The following is a 22,330-nucleotide window of genomic DNA, read 5'->3' as shown; positions in this document are numbered from 1 at the left end:
GTCCCAGGGCCTCCCCGGAGATGCAGCGTAGGTGTTACCTGACTGGTGAAAACAAGTTTAGGATCAACTTGGGAAGAAACCCAGGGGACTCTCACTGGCCCAGGAGGTGTCTGTGTCCCCCTCCCCCAAGAACCACCAGTCTGGTCACCCCAGACTTTTTTTGGAAATTTTTTTAATAGTTATTGAATGTTCTACAGCTTACAGTAAATATCATAGTTACAAATTCTTGGCTTCAATCTTTCAGAGTGATCACTATCTGATCTTCAAAACAAAACGAAACAAAAACCCAAAAGAATCCAAAACAACAAAACAAAACCAGATTTACACTTCATACACACAAGCGAGGCCATGGGGCTTTCCAATCTTTACACTCCAGGCTGTGTTTTGAAAACACCTATAAGTTCTTTGATCAAACTACTTGGAAGACACTGGTCAAAGGTTTATTATTATTATTTTAAATGTTTTTCTTTTTAAAATGTGAGTTCCAATAAAATTTAAAAATTAGATTCCAACCTGTAGGTTAAAATGAATTAAAAAATACAAAATCATATACAACGCTCTCTCACAGGGATGGTACATGTCACGAGAACAAGTTTTCTCTGTCGTGTGACATGAACAGGGATGAAGATACCTTTTAGTCAGGAGATGGGAACAGGCCCTTGGGCCTTTAAGGGTCACTACAGACAACTCCACATTGCTAGAGGCCTGGCCTTACATCCCCTTGGGTAAGGAAGAGCTGGAGTCCCACCACAGATCCAGATAATCTGGCTGACCCAAGAAGGTGGTCTTTGGGCAGTCCCACTCTTTCCCTGACTCTCAGGCATGAGGAGGAAGGCTGGAGCCTGGAGATGCTGGTCTTGCTGGGGTCAGGCCCAAAGATGACTTCACCCATTTGAGTCCTATGGGCTGGTACTTATCAGCAAGGCTGTTATATCTGTTCTCCTCAGAAAGGAAAATACCCCCTCTACCAGGAGCTGGACTGGGTACAGGGCCTCACTGCCACAGCAAGAATACCCAGGGACTACGCATGCAGCCACAGGGAAGCAAGAGTTCTAGTTTCCCTGTCTGGCTCTGTGACAACCAACCCCAATCACCTAGCCACTGGGCTGGACTCAACAGCATGCAAGATAGAAAATACCCATTGGAGAAAGTGAGGGAGTGAGACCCAAGTCTGGCTCAGGCAAGGTTGGTTATGGAATGTTGAAACTGGCCTGTCAGGAATTTTAAAGGCCGGGCCCTAGAACCACGTAATGCCTAATTTCAGAAACAAGTTGTCTAGGAGAAGGGAACATGGACAGGTAAAGGACAAATCCTGCCACCAGCCTGGCACACCCATAGTAGGCTGAGCTCTCAGAGGCTCAGGTGTGGAATTAGATGTTAGCCTGGCTGGGTCTCCTCTGCTGTGATCCTGCTTTTGGAGGTAGGTCTGGCCTGGATTCCCCTGGGGCTGGACACGACTATGGAGCCTCCTCACCTGCCCCCTCCGCTGCCCAACCTGCCCCCTCCGGATTCCCAAGCTTGGCAAGCAGCTGGGGACCACATATCCTATAGTGATGTGGAATACAGCATGGAAAAGCAGAGCTTCCACATACTTTCACTCAACAGCAATTGAGGAGAAAATGCCATGGTGACATCTAAATGACTGCTTCAACCACAGTGCTGGGGCCAAGAGCGCTCCAAGACCCATGCCATCTAGGCCCTCCCTCTCTGGCCACAGAGCAGAGCTGAGGATCTGATATGCAGGGCTCCAGGCCTGACTCAGCCAGAGTCCTGTCTGTACAGTGAGGACACCAGAACTTGGTGATCAGAGGATCTGCACTACTTTTATGCTCCATGTGATTCATTTCTGAAGCCTACTCAGAACAAAGCCAGCCTCTCCGAAGAAGCACTCCCAGATCTCTGGGAGTGGGATACCTCACACTTTGGGTGCCCAAGGGTCAGAGTTGGGATAAGGAGAAAGGACTGCACAGTGTCTCTCTAGATCCTGGTCCTCACCCAGGGGAAAAACAGGCCCAGAGACTTGAGTCAGATGTGCTTTTGGCCATTCAGGGCTACACCAGGTCCCCTGGAAGTGCCAGCTCGCCAGGTCTGGACAGTGGGCAGGCTCTCCAGGGTCAGAAAGTAAGGGTACACAGGCTTCCCAGGGACATGGGTCTTTCAACGGACAGGTGCCTGGGGCTGCCCTTGAACATGTCTTCAGTCCTAAACCTCATGACCCCAAAATGTTTTGCTCAAGTTAAGCCTTTTCTTGCAAATTCTCATCCTCTGGGTGCTACCATCTGGATATGCCTCTGGGTTCCCAGGGCTCCTCATAAAAATCTGCTCAGTTGGCAGGATTGAGCTCCCCAGGTTTCCGTGGGGTCTTCCTCTGTTTGGGGGCAGATAGGTAGCCCATCCCTTCTGCATGCCTGCCACCCAGACCCAGCAGGTGCCAGCAGAAAGCAGAGGATTTAAACAGTTCAAATCTTGGCTCTTTCTCTTATGAGCTGTGTGACCTTTGGCAAGTCTCTTAAGCCTTCTGAGACTTAGTTTTTCCATCTACAAAATGGGGATTTTTGGCAATCAATGTTGAAGTACTTTGTACACAGACAGAAAACTCTGGACAGGTGCGAGTGTCCTTTTTCAAGATATAGGAATGGGATACGTACTTTTGGGTCACTGCCAGGAGAGAAAGAGGAACAGCAGCAACTGCCCTGTCTCATGGGGAAGAAATTAAATACATTTTTCCAAAACGTGGCAGAAAAATAAATTCCAGGCTCTTAACCACTTGGGGGCACTCCAGACTCCAGCTTCCTAGACCCCAGCCTAATGAGGAGGAGCCAGGTAGAAGTGGCAGAAGCCAAGAGGGTTGGCTGGTGACTGGAACCACCTGTACCCCTGACCCTGGCCACCAAGCCTGTGGTACTAGGGAGAGGCAGTGGAGCGGGGTGGAGAGAGGGCTTTGCTGGTGCCACGCTGTAGCTTGCTATGTATGTGGGCACACCCCTTGTCCTTTCTGGCTTGCTGGCCTTCCTACAATGGCAGGGCCCTTCCAGCTCTGACCTCTGTCCAGCTTGACCACTGGGCCATCCAGTATCTTTGGATAACACCCATGGTACCTCCCAACAGACGCCTGTGATCCTACCAGGTGTGCTCTCATCCTACCACAGGCACACTACTGCCCCTGTTCTCCTGGGCTCAGTCCCTCTGCAATGACTCCCCAAGCTTGGCCAGGCTTGTGGATCTCTGTCAAAGCAAAAGGGTGAGGCCAGCTGAACTGGGACTCCAGTGGCTCAGGCTGAAAAAGGGGCACTGGGCCTGGGCTCTTCCAGACCACAGCATTTTCACACCTTGTTTTTGCCTTGGGGCCTGTCTTTGATCTTGAATTACATACTAGGGCTAAGAGAGGGTACTGAGCATTGATGTTTCTGTCCATGAGCCGTGTGTGGATTCAGACTGCAGGGACAGAGGCAGCAGGCTGGGATTCAAATGGCTCTGCCACTTATGAGCAAGTCACTTTGCTTTTCCAAGTCTCCGTTTCCTCATGGATCAAATGAGAGAATAATCTATTTCACAGGGTTAAACCAGATGATGGATACGAAACTGCTTTGTGAACTGCGAGGTACTAGATGTTAGTTTTTACTTACTGGTATAGAATGAACAAAAGTAAAAAGGTCATTCCTAGATCTCCTCCCTTTTTCCTTCTCTCTGTGGTCCTACCCTAGCCCATCTGGAGGCAGCAGGGTTCAGGGAAGCTTGTCAGGATACCAGCATTCTGCTCACTTTGGGCAAGTTCCCTTTCCTTTTAGAACCAGTTTTCTCATTTGTCAAATGGGTGTAATAACTCTGACCCTTGCTCTCAGGGCCAGTAAATTAAAGGCTGTGAAGTGCTCTGAAGTCTATGAGGCACCTGACAAATGCAAAGGTTTCCTATTATTATTATAATCATTATTATTATTTTGGCATTTTCTAAACATGTATGACATAATCTAAAACAACCTTCACCCACCCTTAGAAAACCAGAGAGTAGGAGGAGGTATTTGCAAAAAATGGATTAACACTGGAAAACTTCCTATTGTTTTAAAATGAAACCTCTTCAGCACCCCAGAACAGACCATTTAATTTCGGACAGCTGGGCTTCTCCTTACCAGTGCTGCATTTCCCTGGAAAGCCAAGAAGGTGGGCCCTCAACTCCTGGCTCTGGGTTGAGGATGCTGCTGGGCTTTGCCCTCCTGGGAACAGCCAGATAGCCTCTGAGGTCCTTCTGGCCCAAGGGCTTCCTGATTTTCTCCTCCTTTAGGGAGACACGGCAGGTAGGGGTAGGGATTATGTCCAAGTATGCATGAATTTAAAATGAAGAGAGTTATTTAAAAGTTATAAATGTTATCAATGATTCCATTCTGTACAGTAAAATGTTCCTCTCCCCGCATCCCCAAAGGGGCTGCTGGCCCAGCCAAGTGCTGGGAGCAGGGGGACAGTGCTAGACTACCGGGCTCCTGGCTGAGACCAGTGCGTCCCTCTTCTCCCAGGAGAGCCTGCGTCTCCTCCTCCTCTCCTCTTAGGATGAGAGGCTACTGTCTTAAAAGCATGGACTCCTTTTCAGCCATCCCTAGGGCTGGAGTCAGGTATAGGATGAGAGTTCCAGATGTCTTCACAGAATTTCCAAATGCTATTTCTTCATTTGCAATTTCTGTTCCTGCCATCTGCCCCCATGTCACCTCTGCCCAGTCTTCAATCCCCGCCTTTGGAATCCAGGGAGGGAAAGAGCAGAAACAAAAGCCCAGAGACTGTTCCCGAGCTCACCAGGTGTGGGCACTGCTGACTTCATTTTTACAAAACCAAGCCAATCCATCCCTAGGTAAATTTTCATGGCCAACATGCCCCAGGCAGGAAGGCTGCATTTAATGCTGATTTACTGCAAGGTCTAGGGAAGTCCTTTCCGCTTCTCTGGGCCTCAGCTTCCTCATCTGGCAAACAGGGGAATGGATGAGATGGTTGCTAAGGTCCCTTCAGTTCCATGAGTCTATGAAGTGTTTATTGCTATTGCTTTTCCTTCACTATCCTGACCTTCAGAGCTGCCAGCACCCGCCTGGAATGTGGTTCCTTCACTGTGGCCATGAATGGCACAAGGTAACCAAGAACTTGGCCTGTCTGCCAGCGCCATGGACAGACAGGTGAGCCCTGGCAGTGGGAAGGGCAAAGGGAAGGGAGAGAAATGCCATAGGTTTCCACTCTAATCAGGAGCAAGCTCCTCATCAGACTGGATCCATGAGGGCCCAGGGGCCAAGGTCTGGATTACACAGGGCACCTGGCCTTCCAAGGCTTTGGGAGGCTGGGATCCCACCACCCTGCAGCTGCTTGGTAGGTCTGAGGTCAAAATCACCTTCTGAGGAAGTGCCAAGTCAGTTAACATCACTGTGCAAGTTAGAGGGTCCAGGCCCAGACAATTTGGCCAGAGACCTTACCAACCAAAGCCAGCAGGCAAGCGCCTCTCGACCCTCTTCCCTCTTCCTTTCCATAGTGCCCTCCCTCCCCCCACCCTCCCCCAAGTTCTCCCAAAGAAAGAATCTGGTTTTCCCAGGTTCTGATCTGGGGTATTATTAAGCTGCTATGAACACTCCTACCTAATCAGGTGGTTTTGTTCTTGGTCTGTTGCGATGGTTCTCAGAAGAGATTTCATTTGTGTCAGGACATGGTAATGTCTTAAACTAATCCTGCTTGAGGAAAATCAAAAAAGAAACAATCCCCCAGAGATGTGGCCTGCTCAACAGCTCTGAGTTCCTACCCTGGACCTGAGGATCACATTTCTCATGCTCTTCAAAGGAAATTGCGCCTTCAGCTGAACCACTGCAACAGACCCCACTCTCTGACTGCTGCTAGACTAGGCTCCCGGGACTGGATTCTTGGGGAAGAAAAGAAGAGCAGAGAGGATGTGCCTGGTCAGGTAGGAGGAGGGCTAGAGCTGGAAGGGCAGTGGCTAAAAGGGGGACAGTGGGGAGAGGCAGGAGATTAGAAAAAGCAGCTTTTACAAAAACCGAAAATAAAAACCAAAACCGTTAAAGATGCATAAAGTGACCCTTGCACTTCCGTTGTCTCTTCTTGCAAATAGAGGTGGTGCTGCTAGGGAGCTGCTCCAGCACCTGTGTAAGACTTGAGTAGTTGCATACAATGTGTGACTCCAGATCTGGGGGAGGAAGGGGAAGGCCGTTAGTGACAGTGATATCCCTGAGGCCACTTCAGGAAGCTACTGGACCCCCTCCCCTCATGCTGGGATCCCTAAATGGAGCCCTCTGTGCCTTCCCAGTGGAGCTGTTTCCCGTCCAGTGCCAAGAGCTCCTGGAGGAGGAGGGCGGGGGAGATGAGGAAGTAGGGCAGAGGATTTTCGAATCCCTGGAGCCCTGCAGTTCACTGGCACTGCCTCAGCAGCTGCAGAGGGCAGCAAGGAATCTGGTGGTGGGGATGGCCCAGGGTTTCTGCCTGGCCCCAGTCAGAGCCAACATCTGACTGAGGTAAAAGTTCATTGGAAGAATGGGGCCCACAGGTAGAAGACGCCTGAAGACGGTATGGCAAAGAGCACAGAATTTAATACTAGAGGATTGGAGTTCAAGTCCCAGCTTTTACTGGTTAAGTGATGTTGAACTATGTATTTATCTGTAAAATAGAGCTAATGATCCTTATTTCACAGAGCTACTGTGATGATCATGAGAGAGCATACGTTAAGTATCTAGAATATATATAAAGTTACAGCTATTATTAAGAGTGATATTACTGAACCTGGAGCAGGAAAGTAACTGGTAACTGTCACCTGCCCCTTGCCGACACCTGCGCTTCAGACCAAGACAGGGGCTTTGAAACAATTCTGTTTTGTCACCCTCCTACCTCTCCCACCCTGGGCCCCACTCACTTGGATGGGATGCAGGCTTTACCAGTGCGGGGGCACATAGCTGTACGCAGGGGTCCCTTGGGCCCTGTATGCTGGCATGGAGACAGGGTGTGCCCCAATCGCGGTGTGCTGGGGTGCAGTCAGCAGGGTACCTGAGCATCCAGAGAGAAGAGTAAACCTGATGAGGCCGTCCCAGAGCGCTGGGATGAAGAGGATGAAGCCACAGCCTTTCACACAGCTGCTGCCCACCCTTCCGCATCTTGCCAGGGGAAGCATTCCTCATGCTCCAGGACAGTCACTCACTCATCTTCAGTGGCCTCCTTTCACCCTTCTTTGTATGCTCCCCTCACTGTACCAACATCACACTGAGTGGTGATCGCTGGTTCACATCGTTGTGTCCCCACTAACCTAGTTGTTCCTACGGGTAGGGTTCTGGTCTGATCTATCAGTATTTGGTCCCCAGGACCCAACCAACAAGGCTGGCACCCAGCAGACATTCAATAGCTTGCTGACCTGATCTGGGGAGTGAGAGGCCTCAACAACGCCTATATTAGGGGGCAGAATAAAATCCCAACTCCCACCTCCTGTCCACTCAACCCCTCATACTCTCTTCCCCCAGAAGGTGACCTAGCTGATTCTTTGAAAGTTGGGTCTCTAAAGGTTATTCAGAGCCCTCCTTTCTTCTCATGCCTTTCTTTTTAATGCCAGTTCATCCAAAGTCTTCCCTAAACCTGCTCTTCCTCTGGCATCTCTCCCTGCCCCCATTTTCAAGGTTCCCAAAGGGCAGGGTTTCTGGAGTAAGCCAGAAATGGAGAAGGGGTCTTCTTGGACTCCTGCTTCTCCTAAGCCTCACAATTAATTATTGGACAGGTCCTTAAGCTCCTGCCTGCTAAATAACATTGCCCTATGCCCTCCTTTCTGGAACCCTGCTGCTACCAGAGTCCTAGCATCATCATGTCTCCTCTAAACCAGAGCTTCCCCCTGGCTAAGCCTGCCTCCACCTTGCAGCCAGAGAGAATGATTAAACCAAACTCCATCTCTCCTCTGCTTAAACCCCTTTCTATCTCCCCGTTACCTGAAGGTATTCAAGACTCTCCACCACTTTATCTCTGACAACTATTCCAGCCACCCTTCCAACTCCATGCCCCTATTTCCTAAGTGATTTAGACCATTTCCATTCTGTGAACGTGCTTTACCCATGTTTTTTACCCCTGGACTGCCCTTCCCTTTTTCGTCTCTCTGGTTAGCCTCTGTTCACCCTTCAAGGCCTAGCTCAATAAGTCCTCCTTGGTGAAATCTTCCCCATCCCTGTGGACAGAGTTAGAGGGTCCTCCTCTGTGTTCCTAGAACCCCCAGGCATAGAATTCTTCATGCTTTGCTACAATCGATTCCATGACTGTGTTCTCCACTGTCATGAGTTCCTGGAGGAAGGGGATGGACACCAACACAGATGTTGCCCTTACCTGCTGACATCGCCATGGTGGTGCCGGCCACCATGCCCATGGCCACACCATTGGTCCTGGGAGCAGCGACAGGCGCCGGGTAGATGGCAGAGGGAATGCTGTTGGGCTGGACGACCGTGGTGTGGTGGATGACATGGGGCTGGGCAGCATACACCGGCTGTGTGTAGTAGGCTCCCTGGGGGAAAAAAGGCTGAGGTCACACAGGCTTCTGGAGAGGAGGGGAGCCTGTCCCAAACCCTAAGGGATGGGGTCAGAGAAGCTCTGGCCCAGGGACACAAGGTCTGGGGCTCTGCTTCTGTCTTCTACGTGGCTGTGGACAGTTCAGTGCTGGGCTCAGCTTCTGGTCTGAAAAATAAGGCTTGAACCCTGTCCTGCCTCGCTCCTAGGGCTGCTATGATGATCTACTATGTTTATCTTATTGCAATGTGCTGCTTCTTAGACTGCTTAAAATACAAAGGTAGGGACCACGATCAGTGAGTGAAGAGGGCTGTGGACGAGGCTGGTGAACGTCAGAGCACTGTGCATGTGCACACATGAGGGAGTACTGGTGGGAGTATCATACTGGTGTGACTGCTGCCATTCTACATACTGGAAAAATGTCATAAATGCAGAGCACTTCCCCAAATGTCTCTTACTATCTATTTCCCTGGAGGCAAAAAAGGTTGAGGATGGAGACAATGGTCTGAGGTGACATCCCACTGCCTGGATCACATGACTGCTTTGTGCTGTCACAGCCCCACAGGTCTGCTGACCTTTGGGCAGAGTAGACAGGGCGTCCTGGATCATCTTAATCCAGAGCTTCTCAAATGTTTTTGCTAAATAATAACAAGAGCCTCAGACTGTGGACTGAGGTAGACTGGGGGAGTGTGTAGACTGCAAGGTTATTGTTTTAATGACACAACCGCGACAGCTCATCAGAGCCACGAACTCTCTTCTTCACCCCCCTCCACCCTACCCAGGCTGGTGGCTCCTTTACCTGCAGAAGAAGTGGTCCCGGGCTTCTACATGTACCTACCTGGGCATACAGATTCTGCTGGGGGTAGGCACTTCTGATGGGATACATGGCCGTCTGATAGGGGTTGGGTGATGGGGAGTAGGGGGGCGGAGCAGTATTACTCTGGGTCGGTGGGACCTTGTATGGTGTCCCCGCAGTATATCCTGTACCAAGGCAATAAGAGAGACTTTCAATTAGTTGGCAGAACAGCATCGCTGGAAGGCAGCAGGTCCCAGTCAACGACTCCCCAGACAAACATGGGCTGAATCCAGGCTGGAAACACAGATGAGAACAGACAGAGAACAGGGCTCCACCCAGAGAGCCCGGGCCCCAGAGGCAGCTCCCTCAGTGGCTGCATGTGTGGCATCTTTTATTTCTCTGTCTCAGGGCTCTGATCTATAAAATAAGAGGCTGGGACCAGATGATCTCTTAAGGGACCCTTGCAGCTCAAACAGTCTGGGACTCTGAGCCATGTGCCATGAGACAGGCAGGTGTGCATGGACGGGAGACCCTCAACCAGCTCGCTCTATACCGCACTCTCTCTTCTTGCTTTTCTGTCTCCGTACTCAGCACCTCAGGGCATCCTCTGCTGCTGCTTCTGTCTTGCTTTCTCCTGTATTCTCTCTTTTTCTCCTTTTATCTCTCTCCCTTTTTGGACTGCCCTCCACCATATTCCCCTTCTTCCCTGCCAAGTTTTAAGGTGGAAACCCCACTGAAAACCCCATTCAGAGACCCTCATCTTCTGGGATGCTGAAAAACTTTGCTCTACACAGCTGGCCTTTCCTCCCCTCCTGGGGTTTGGGGGAGGGCCACCACTGTCTGAAAGACTGAAGTCAAGGATCAAAAAGGTTCACATCGACCTGGAACCCAGGCCATGTGGGGTCAGCAGGGTGGACTGAAGCTGGGTAGGGGCTGAGAGTCAGGCCCCAGGAAGCTCACAATCAGCCATTCAAACAAATTGTGCTGCCTTTGAATTTTCTGGAAAAGAGAGTCAGATCCTAAGTTCGCAGGAAAAACCTGAAACATGAATCACTCAGGAACAAGACTGTGTTCTTAGAGAATCACAAAATGGAATGATTCTTTGGAACCCAAGTGATCATCAAGTAGCCCCCACTCTCTTACTCTGTACTAGGGGATCCTGGGGTTCAGAAAGAGCAAGTCTTTTTAGGAACACCACCTTCTTTCTGAGTTGAAGGGACAGTGCCAAGGGATCCTGGCTTTGGATGTCCAATGGGGTGCCGCTGGGGCTTCTTCCCTGTCCCCGTCCTGGCTTGGTCTGGCTGACACATCACTGAACCTCTCTTGGCCTCAGGTCTTTCTCCTACAAGATGCTCACCAAGGACCCTTTCAGTAACATGGGGCTGTTTTTACAAGAAGGGACTGGGGCCAGAGTGAAAAGGGTGATTTACTGGAAGAGAAGAGGTCCAGGCTTCAGGCCAGGATTTCCTCCAATCTGCTGTGACTACTGGCAAGTCTCTGGGCCTTAGTTTCCTATTTTGTAAAATTAGAAGGCTAAGAATGAAGATTTCTTCCTGAACTAAAATCCCATTTTTCTGAAGACCCTGGGTCTCTTCTACCCTAACTTCTACCAAGTTAAAGCAAGCTGCCACACAGTCACAAATCTCTCTCAAGTCACACCACAGCTTTGGCATGGTGACCCCCTGCCCCTGATGAGCTACTCAGAAGGGTATGAGAGCTGTTATTTAGTCACCACCCAAGGCACCACCGAAAAGCTGTCCAGCCCTCTCCCTGGAATCATGTCATTTATCTTTCCACCTGCAGACCCATAGTTTGTTCCATGAGAAACCAGAGAAACTGATTTTGTGGTCAAATATGCTTGGGAAATAAGTAGCAATGGGGCTGGAAAAATACATTAATGAGAAGGTAGCACTGATAAGAACTAGAAACTAACTGGAAGTGGAGGTACGAGTCAGTTGAGGAAAAAGTCTAGAGCAGGTTCCTCCAAGTTTCTAGATTGTGCAGCTAATCATGAAATGTGGTCACAGGAGGAGAAACAGATACTGTGGGGAAGACAGGGAGTCTAGGTTTGCAGACATCTAGAAGGAACTATTTGAGGTGTACTCACCTTGGAGACACAGTTTACTTGTCTGTAAAACAAAGGGGATTCTCAAGATGGGTGTGTCCCAAGAGTATACAAGGGATCCTAAGTGTTATTTTGCCACCCGCCCCCGCCAAAAAAAAAGGACAAGGAGAAGGTGGGAGGGAAGGGGGAAGAGGGGGAGGAGGAGGAGAAATATAAAATAAGAGAGAAAATAGGTTTTATTCCATGACACTGAGAAGTTTTAAAATGATAGGATGAACTGTGAATCTCCAAGATAGGGATATGCAGGAGACTATTTCCAAATTTGTTTTACCACAGGATCTTTTATTCATCCTATTCACATTTAAAACATGCAAACTACAATTTTGTGTGTGACTGTAGCTTGTTTTGGTAAATCAAATTTTACTGTAACACAGCCATGCCCATTCATTCACATACTGACTATGGCTGCTTTACTGGTAGAATGGTAGTTAATGGCAGACATCGTAAGGCCCCAAAAGCCTAAGATATTTATTATCTGGCCTTTACAGGAAAAGCCTGCTAACTTCTGATTTAAAGGAATAAAACAGGTTATGGGGAGTCCTGCCAGAGTGGAGAGCACCTCTCTTCCATGCAGGAGGGCAGGACACCCCTGAATCCTAAGATGCCTGTCTCTGAAAGCTACACAGCACAGGGTTGTGATTATAAGTAGTCTGGAGCCAGACTGACTGCCTGGGTCCAAACCCCAGCCCTCCTACTTAACAGCTGTAGAATACATCTGTCTCCTCATCTATAAAATGGGGATAATAATAGCACTTACTTCATAGGGCTACTGTGATGAATACATTAACTAATAAGTGCAAAGCCCTTAAAAGAATGCCTGACACATTAAAAGCAGTTCATAAAGATTAGCTATTATTCTTTTCTCTTTCACTGTATAGAGAGATAGTAAGCTTCCTGTTCTAGGGGGTATACAAGCAGAGACTGGTCTGAAAGATGACAGTACATAGGAGGTTAAACTAGTATGACTTTTATGGTGTGATCCAGCTTGGAACACAGACTCCAGGATTCTAAGATTCTAAAATTTGATGGTTTAAAATGCCATGATTTTAAGATTCTTTAAAGATAACAGGCCAACAGTGCTGGTGACTTTCCTTTATGCTGCCAGAGAATGTGTGCTGAAGTTTTATCCTCTGAGGAAGCCTGCACTAACCCTCTCTGTCACAAGGACAACCATCTTACAAAGTGTTGAGATTATCCCTCTGAGGAAAATCAAAAGGTTCCAAGAGACTGCAGTAGAATTTGGTTTCCACATCCAAGAATAACCTTGTCTACAAATGTATCCTTTCTTCATGTTATGAAATGAGACACACACAAACTCAAAATACAAATCAGTAGCCAAAACACACTGGGTGGCCGAAAAGATGATGCTGGAGAAGAAGGCCTTGCCTATTTGTCCAGACAGGTTGAGAAGGGAGAAGCAGAACTGCAGAGCTAGAAAAGACCTTAGAGATCATCAAGACCAATGCAAACGTTTCACAGATGAGACGCGAGCAAATGAGCAAAGGCTCACGAGGACCCAGGACTCAATGTTCCCTCCTCTGACTACAGTGGTCCCAGTCCTGGGCTCTGTCAGCGATTCACGTCAATTCTTCTCTCAAGGAATACCTTCACTGGACTAGATAATATCAGAGGACCTTTCTAGTGCTGATATTCTACGTTCTGAGCATTTCAATGGGACTTCTATTAGAAAATCATTGCAGAGGACATTCCACAACTGACTGATGGTCCTGTCCATACCCCTGAGGATCACTGGAAATTCCCCTGGGGCTGTAGCCTGGGCTACCTTGGGTATCACAAAATTCAGGGTTTATTACTTTATGCACCTAAGTTTAAAAAAAAAAAAAGCCGTTGGATTTGATGCAAACAAAAATGAAACAAAACCAAGTCAAAATAGAAACTCACTGATTTTGCTCAAATGAACTTAGATTCAACTCACTCACTCAGGGCCTGGGTCTCCTGAAAAGAGTTCTACCTCCGTCTGAAGGTTACAGAATTAGGACTTTGGAATGCTATACCTTAAGGACATTAGAGACTTGAATTCAATCCTCTCCAATTCAGATGAAGAACCTAGAGCCCAGGGGAGCAGCAACTTTCCCAAAACTGCACAGCAAATCAGTGCGGGGCTGGGCCCAGAGTTCAGGGCTTACCATGCCCTGGGCAGAGCTCATTTCTGAAATTATACGTCTCTGTAGTCCAATCTTGGACATTTGGTATATTGGCCTTTGTGTCTTCATTTCATTAAAGGCAATATTGTGAGAGGAAAAAGGAATCTGATCACTAGCAGTCCCAGCCCTGACTTATGAAAGAGGCTTTGTTTATGGTACCCTGTTCTTTCTCTCAGGTTGCTAACCATAATTTTAGACTCCATCAAATAGGGTAATAAAGAGAGTGTGTACATTAGCAAGATAAAACTTTTTCAGCCCTCTCTTCAATCCTTCTGCACTGTCATAAATCTTTTTCAGTTGTAGAGCCCCTACCACCTTCAAACACATTGATCCTCACATGAAGGATGCCTTTTAGACTGATCAGTTTATTGACTATCAGATTTATATGTCTGGACAAAGCTCTATGTATGATTCTTGCCTTGACCCCCCAGTCTCCTTGTTGGCAGCTGAACAAGAGAGTGCTGAATAAGTAGAAGGGAGACCTAACTACAAACAGGCTTAGCAAGTGTTAGTGAAATTACATTGAATTTGTCAAAGTGCCCTGAGTTTTCTGTGGTATTAGAAGCCACAAAATCTGTGTGCTGGGAGGAACTCTGGTGGGACATGGGAGGACCAGTCAATCCCACCTCTATTTACGGATTATAAGAAAGAGAGCACATCTTGGCCCTTTCTAGGGACTGTGATAGCCTGTGAGAGGACAGTGGGATATAGCTACTGGACTTTTCAGTGGAACTTTAGGAAGATGTCAACATAGTGGAAGGCAAGGCCTTCTAATACTCAGACTTTCTCATTGTGGAAAGGGTTGCTTCTGGAGGGAATGAATACTCCATACCTGGAGATGTGTGAACAAAGGCTAGTTGGCCAACTACTGGTCTGGGCAGCTAGAGAGGAGGCCCCTGAAAGAGTGGAAGATATTGGGTATACAGCACCAAGGTGATAGAATCAGGAGCCTAATAGCTAGAGAGAACCTTAAAGATTACCTAGTCCAACCCACTCATGTTACATTTGGAAAAAGCAAGGTCCAAAGCACAGACATGAATTATCCAAGGTTACACAGAACCAAGTCTAGAATCCAACTCTTTTGGTCTTCCACTCCAGGCTTCTTTCTGCTACACTACAGCAGGTGTGTCTATATGCATCTACCTCCATATGTGCAGATATAAGACAGAATATGCATGTATATGCCCATTTACATATATAATATCATAGGTACCTGGAAAAATTCCCTACTGCTATCATCCCTCTCTTAAATAAGAGTAAAACTAATCTCAAGGAAAAAAGTCAGTAATAGAAACTTAACTTGGGTGATACACTTTTCTAGTCGTGCTGCTTACCAGTTGGATGGCATTGGGCATATTACCTTTCTGAGCCTCAGCTTTCAAACTGGAATAAAAATCCACCCAAATAGAACTATAGTGTAGATTAAATGAGAGGGTGATCATGAAAACATATTCTGCAAAAGGTGAGAGTTATGTTGTATAAACGTAAGTTGATGTTGACCTGAAGGGGCAATGATAGCTAAGGAGAAAATAACATTTTAAAGAAAAATTTAAAATACAATGTATTCTTCTAATTTACTCACTTAATAGGTTAACACTTCACTGAACCCCAGACCATCGGGCCTAGTCTGCAACATCCCTCCGAGGGCCTGTGCAGCCCTTGCTGGCACAACTTAAGAGACTGGCACTCACCACATCCAAAGCCAGCCACTCCTCTTTCGGACAACTGCAACAAGGCACGAAGCTTTTCCTCATACAGAGTCAAAATGCCACTCAGTCATTTCTAAACACTCGTCCTCATTTTACCCAGTGGAGCCATTTTGTGTTAAAAATCAGATGTGAAGGTGAAACCATCAGTCACTCTACTGAGCCTCAAGTGAAGTGACCAATCTGACAGGCCAGATGGTTTCCGACCTTCACGAGGACTTCCTGCACATACCTTGCTCTCACAGTGTAGCCTCCACGAGGGCAGTGTTTCTCAAGCAGGGGGCAATTTTGCCCCTGGGGATATGCACAGGACAGCCCCCCCCCCAACCAAGAATTATCTGCTCCCCATGTCCACAGTGCTGAGGTTGAAAACCATGTGCTAGTTGGAGGAACCCCCTCTGTCCAAAAGTCCACAAGACTTTAAAGTGCCCTCTGTCCTTCCCTTGAAATGCAGTAACAGTCCTTCCCTCATCAAACTCATTGGCCAGGTGAGTACTTCCTTCTCTCTCCCTCACTGCTTTGTGTCTCCTCAAAGCAGGGTGTGTGATCAAAGAGGATGACCGTTTCTATATGAGGAGGGCCAATTTTTTGGTGGGTAGGAGAGAGAACCTCTTAAAACAGTGTCCTATAAATGTCAGTTTTAAAAGTTCCCTTTCCTTTCTTCCTAAGAGCCAAATCAGTCCCAACCAAGGGGAACAAGGAAAGGAGGAGACAGGCTGTATTTACTGAAAGCCGCAGAGGATGCTTGGTAAGTTCGGTTCTCGGTCCCGGTGTCCACTGGGAGGTGGAAGGTGCCTTCAGTGCCACAGGAAGACGAGTTCTGTGGCCAGGCCTGTTTCATCAGCAGAGTTGCTTAAGGGAAGACACAAGAATGGCATTAGGCAGAAATAGGAAGTGGGCACCACCAATCACAGACACAAAAGCAAGGATCTTGAGCTGGACGGAAACATATAACCCAAGGGGCCCTGTTCAGACACACAGGATGGTTCAGCTTTCTGAGATGGGTGAGTGGTTGGGAGGAGTGCTGAAGTGACCTTCTGAACTATTTGAAACTGAGGAGACCTAAGCTTATACTAAGTAGGGGAGTCAGGATTTTCTACCCACTACCAAACCCATGAAAATGCTTATGAATACTGCCTTCTACTGCCTGACATTCTAGCCTAAGACTCTGGGATACTCCTTAGCCACCTGGTCGTTAACGTGTAGCAACTCGGAGCCTTTGACTATGTACTGGGCCAGATCAACTGAGTACCCCTTTATATGCCTGAAATCTCATCTGGAGGTGTATTTAACAAATTGTTTTCAAAGAGTGACCCCAAAATACTAATAACCACATGACATGAACCTTGCTGGACTGCCATCTCCTCTAAAGGGACTGAGCTTTGGTGGCTTACAAGGCAAGGCTGTCCAGCGGGACACTACCTGCAAATCTCTTCTCCTGTAGACCTAGCCAGGGCCAGACAAACCTCTTGCACCTTTTATGTCTCCTGCTGAGGTGCTACTGGTGCTCCACCTGAGATATCGCCTCATGAATTAGAGATGATCTTTTGGGCCACTAAGAAAGCAAATGTCAAACTTGGGGTAGGTGTGAAATAGAGATGAGGCTCAGTTTGAAAGAAATCTGCAGAGACTTCCCAGGCTGACTCAAAGCTCAGCTTGAGAAATTTGAAGGATGATGTTTCCTATGGAATAGAAGTGGGGAGTGACTCAAAAAACTTACCTTCATGTGTCCTGTAGGGAAGGAGAGAGGAAATAGGGTTTCAAAGGGAGTGGGGGGAGGGATTGCCTAACATTTTACGTATCTCTCTTGATATATTTTCAAACAATAGAGGGGAAAAAAAATTTTTTTTTTTTTTGGCCACACTGCGCGGCTTTTGGGATCCAAGTTCCCCGACCAGGGATTGAACACGGGCCCTTGGCAGTGAAAGCGGGGAGTCCTAACCACAGGACCGCCAGGGAATTCCCGAGGAGAAATATTCTTGACCCAAATTTCTACTTGTGGCTGAAGAATGATTTTAACAGTATCTTTTCCACTCAGATGAGGTCTTGGGAGACATGGATATGGGGTGTTTTAAAGTATATTAGTATTGGCAACAGTTGGATATACGTGAAACATTTTAACAAGGGGCTAGGTAAGACAGGGTGGTATGAGAAGCAAGTTTGCCTATACCCTCTCATTCCATCAGGACAAGGATAATCCACCTCCAGACAGATCTCCATAAACTCCTCTGCCTGTCCAGGTAACAGGAAATGCCTCTGGTTCCTTCAGTCATGGAAATACTGGGGTCAGAGGAAGAGGTCAAAGACTACTGTTTTTGCTGAACCAAGGATAGAAGTACAGCTGTTCTGGGCTGACTGCGCTTGCATCAATGGCCCGCGATACATACAGCGGATGCTGAGAAATGAGAAGGAAATCATGGGCAGGGAAGTGACACTAAAAGGAGAATTCTGGTAGAAGAAAATGGAGATCCAGCAGAATTCCCATGCAGAGTCCAGGGCCTTTGCTGGACATTACAACATGACTCTGCAGACAACACAGGAGGAGGGCAGTCAATTTAAACAATTATCATGGGTTTCTTTTCCTGGGGGGCAGGGATGGGTGGAGTGGTGGGAATTAATAAAGGACCCAATTAGTGTTGAAAAATCTTATTAAGATAGCTCCAGATTTAGAATCTGCCACTTCACGTGGCTGGAAAGCCCTGGCCACCTAAAACAACTCCCTAAAAAGTGAAACATGTAGCTCTGAGAAGTCAGATAGAGCAAGCCCAGGCCCTCAAGACCCCACAGGAATCCACCAGGGAGCAGGAGGCCTAAATTTGGCTGCTGAGAATTTGGAGGACCTGTTCTGGTCCAGTTTTTAACCCAAGTGGTGCATCTTTACCATAATTTTAATCATGAGCCAAAAGTCTGACATTAGCCTAAAGGACTGTGTGACAATTAAAGTAAGTAAATCAAAATTAACCAAAGAGTGACTGAGGCCTACACTGCACTCAGCACTGAGGGGAGCGCCACGGTGGACAGGAACACACGTGGGTCATGGTCACCGCACACCAGGTATTTATGGTCTAGCTGGGGATGCAACACAGCCACACGCCAACCAGAGAGTGAACAAGACAGCATTACACACAGTAAAACGATGTTCCAGATTAACCAGGAAAGAAGCAAGTGTGACTGTGCCTTTGATTATGTGTTTCCCAACTGAACAAGTGAGCTAACCTATACATGTTCCTGAAGAAGTGGGTATTTTCTTCTGGTTTCATTATAAAGAAAACAAATACTAATATCTTCTATATTTTTCTGTATATATGAATACATAATAATTTAAATAACTGGATAAATATGAAGGCTGAAAACAAAAAACAACAAATAACAGCTGTCGACTTGACTTCCTCATTAGTTAGCTATACGTCCACATACAATTCTAAAGAAACCCATTCTGCTGCTGGTAGTGATTCAGAGCTCAGCTGTGGGATGAAGACAATCCAACTGAAGCTTTTAGAGGCGTGGTAATAGAGGACGCTGCTCTGACAGGTATGCCTGTTCTTGGGTGCCATGAAAGGTACCAACTCCTAGAAATGGTCTATATTTTGAATAAATACAAGTGTATATACGTCAAATATTATTGAGGTGTACGTTTGAGACTACGTACTTTTGCACTTTATGTAGTACTATATATGTACTATTCCTCAATTTAAAAAAAGAGAGAGCGAGAACCCATGGCAGTGAAGGGCCACGGCCCAGTCACAGCATGCGGCCCACGTCCAAGTGCTGGGTTGTTCACATCCCTGGACATGGGGCCCTCACGCCCTCTGACACTTGAACAATCTGTTAAGCACACTTACAAGGAGGAGAGGCAGCAAGGGACCATCATCCTGAACAATGTAGTAAGTCAGGAAATCTGAGTTCTAGCCTGGGCTGTGCCACTTATTAGCTGTGGGACCTTGGGCAAGTCACTATACCTTTCTAAACTTCAGGTCTGTTGTCTCATAAAATGGCAATAATAACCACTCCTTGATTGCTTCATGGTATTGATTGTGAGGATCAAGGATCAAGTGTCAGCCAGTCTTACAGTTTCTAATTCTGGTGTCTGTCTACTCTTCCATCCCCACAGGTGTGGACAGCTCCAATGGAAGCTCTCATCACCTCTTACCTGAATTATTGCAACTGCTTCCTCACTGTTCTGTTTGTTTTTAAACCTGCCAATTCCAATCTCCAAGCTGCAGTCAGAGTGATATTTCTAAGACCTAAACCTAATCACAAAAACTTCTTTCTTAAAAACATTCCATGGTTCTCCATTACCTAACTCCTTGAGTGGCACTCAAGGCCCCTCGTGATCTAGTCCTATGATCTCTCTAGACTCACTGTTCTCACTCTCAAACCCTACATGACAGCCACACAAACTGTTCACCCTTCCCAGGCTATGCCAAGAAGCATCACTTCTCTGTATTTTTGCTCACACTGCTCACTCTTCCTGGCATGTCCTTCCCCAAATACCACCTGGTAGACGTTTATTAATCCATCAACCAGGAGCTGAAGACTCACCTCTACTATGAAGTCCTTTCTTTTCCCCACTTCTTGATCACAGCCCCCTCATGTATCCCACTTGGTTCACTATCCCAGTTCCTGTGATTCTTAGAAGCCCCTGTACTTGCTAGTTTGTCCATCTCCCCCGCTAAACTTTGAGCTCCTTGAAAACAGGAACCCTGTCTTACTGAACTTTGTATCTTCAAAGGGCCAGCTTAGGGTCTGGGACAGAACATTTTGTGAAGAGAAGAGCTCCATACACACACTTTAGTATTTCTATTTCAGATGCTATAACAGGAGAGGTGAGGAGGCAGGAGAGCTTCTCTCACTTCATATGGAGTCTTCTGTTCAAGTTCATATATCCTGAGGCAAACAAACACGACTCCTCATAAACAATAAGAGAAACGGGTCTGTGACTAGAAAAACTGAAAGAATAAGATTATAAGAGGGCAACCTGTTAGCATTTAAAGGGACCTCAGAGATCATCTGGAATAAAACATTTTATCTATGGCCTGGAGACATTAGCAAATTGCCCAAGATCACGCAGCCCACAGCAGCAGCAAGAAGAGATTTTCACAGCTCATCTCCTAAAAGATGTGCCACACACAAATTCAATTTTCAACATCCAAATAATTCAAGGTTAAAAGTCGAGAAAGTGTGCAGAGACTTTACGAAAACATTGTCCTGAGCAGCCCAGGTGAGGGTGGTGAAAGCAGCAAGTCCCTCCTATGGTCCCTTCCTGTCTATGACAAAAAAGGACCTAGTCAAGTTACACTGCTGGGACCCTCACAGGTGCCCAGAAGTTCCCGTGGTGCCTTGGGCCTGGAGTCCACACTGCCCAGAGAATCCAGCTCTGGTCCCTGGCTTATTAGCACACTTGACCCTCACCTCTCACCATCCAGGAAAATGCCCCCCAAATGAGCCAGAGCTCAAGATCTGGGCTAAGGGAATAGATTGTATCTAAAGTTAACCAGGTCTTCAAACATGTGAGACTGCCAATGGAGATGGAAAGTCTGATCGTGGGGCAGACTGGTGTTTTGCATTCTTACAGGCATAATCCAGGTACTCCTCCGCAGGGGCTGCCATAAAGCCAACAGAGGAGCCATAGAGACCCAGGAATTTTTGTTCACTTGTTTGTTTGAATTCAGCAGCCATGTGAGGGTAAAGGTTTCCGACCTAGGTCAGATGGGACCCCAGAGGTGAGGAAGGGGAGAGACGCCTTTTAGTGCCATGATCCTTCACTGCTGCCCTAGGGGACGGTTCGTGTGTGTCTCCAACCCATGATTTTGCACCATCAGACATGTTCCTGCATGCTTCAGGAACTGCTGCTGAGCCACCTGGGGGAGCCCAAGCCTAGGGGATGGGATTTGGGGAGGGAAGGAGAGGGGATCTACTTTTGTTACGAGATAACACATTCATAGGCCATAATACAGATGAGGAAAAATAGCTCTCCTACCATAAGCTGAATGCAGGAACTGAAACTCTGTTGGATAGAAATGTTAGTTGAAATTACCACTAAGAATCTGTGCAAAGTAGTACATATTGCAGTTACAAAAACAAACTTTGTCTTAAAAAAGCAGTTTCCCCCAGGCTACGCAAGAAACAGTGAACGCAGAGGGTGCAAAGTACCTCTACCCTGGAGAGGGTGACAGACTTGCCATCCAGGAAAGCCCATTCATTGAGGAAGGGTATGTCCTTGGATGCCATGACATCCTCCAGGCAGCTGACCCAGAAGCTGCCTGGAAGTATGTAAGTCCAAGTTCCTGCTCTTTGCTTGTCCATGCTAAGAATAAATTTCAAGTCTCCCAAGCATTGCAAAGGGACTTCACACATGACAGAGGCTTTATGTGCTAGAGGAGGTAAAGGTTCAGGGACAAAACCAATCATCTTTGGCCTCTGAAGAGCTCTGTTTAAAGTCCTAGAGGGCCAGGACCAATGCAGAGGCACTTAATTTCCTGAGACCTCTGGGAGAGCGTGGTGCTGTACAAGGGGCACAGACTGTGGGCAGACAGCTTGGCTTTGAATCTGAGCTCCACTGCTTTTTAGCTGTGCAACTTTGGACACGTTATTTAACCTCTCTGAGCAAAACTGAAGGCAAGAAGCTCTAACTCACAAGATTACGGAAAAAAAATTAAGATTTGTGACAAGACTTGCATGGTGTCTGGAACATGGCAGGTGTTCAGAAAACTCAAATTCCTTTTCCCTCCCCTTCCCCAGGTTCATCATATGCAAAATGGGAGTAACTGTACTTTACAATGCTGCTATGGAATCAAGTGAGACAACAGATGACAATGACGGATAAACAGATTTTTTTGTGAGGAGGTATTTCATTTTTACCTATATTAGTTATCCTGTTTATCCTTTCCCTTCATTTTCAAGTCAGATTACCATTGATATGACCCATCTTTTGGTCTCCAGATTTTGAAAACAAGTCTCTATTGGCTCTGCCTTCTGCAGGGCCAAACAGTTCTTAAGTAAGATCCCTGAAGTCACTAAGAGCTTGGAAGAAAGC

At 47.1% G+C, this 22,330-nt stretch overlaps 1 protein-coding gene across 3 annotated transcripts in view; it reads right to left on the bottom strand.

Annotated features, from left to right (window-relative positions):
• Positions 1 to 5,505: 5,505 nt before the first annotated feature.
• The window catches only part of FAM168A (family with sequence similarity 168 member A), a 194,931-nt gene continuing 178,106 nt past the window's right edge, over positions 5,506 to 22,330 (bottom strand). Inside the window, exons 4-9 of one of the 3 annotated variants that reach the window (XM_060018305.1) lie at positions 21,275 to 21,301; positions 16,021 to 16,146; positions 9,341 to 9,483; positions 8,326 to 8,500; positions 6,884 to 7,014; positions 5,506 to 6,163 (exon numbers count right to left, since the gene is read on the bottom strand). In XM_060018305.1, coding sequence (XP_059874288.1) covers positions 6,902 to 7,014; positions 8,326 to 8,500; positions 9,341 to 9,483; positions 16,021 to 16,146; positions 21,275 to 21,301 — 584 coding nt within the window. In that variant the 3' untranslated portion in view covers positions 5,506 to 6,163; positions 6,884 to 6,901. The remainder of the gene's footprint in view (positions 6,164 to 6,883; positions 7,015 to 8,325; positions 8,501 to 9,340; positions 9,484 to 16,020; positions 16,147 to 21,274; positions 21,302 to 22,330) is intronic. The other 2 variants (XM_060018306.1, XM_060018307.1) reach the window with 2 other exon arrangements.

Source organism: Delphinus delphis, chromosome 8 (genome assembly GCF_949987515.2).
Source record: "Delphinus delphis chromosome 8, mDelDel1.2, whole genome shotgun sequence".
NCBI lineage: Eukaryota > Metazoa > Chordata > Mammalia > Artiodactyla > Delphinidae > Delphinus > Delphinus delphis.
Note: the sequence above shows the minus strand (reverse complement) of the source record. Positions and strands in the feature narration are given on the sequence as shown.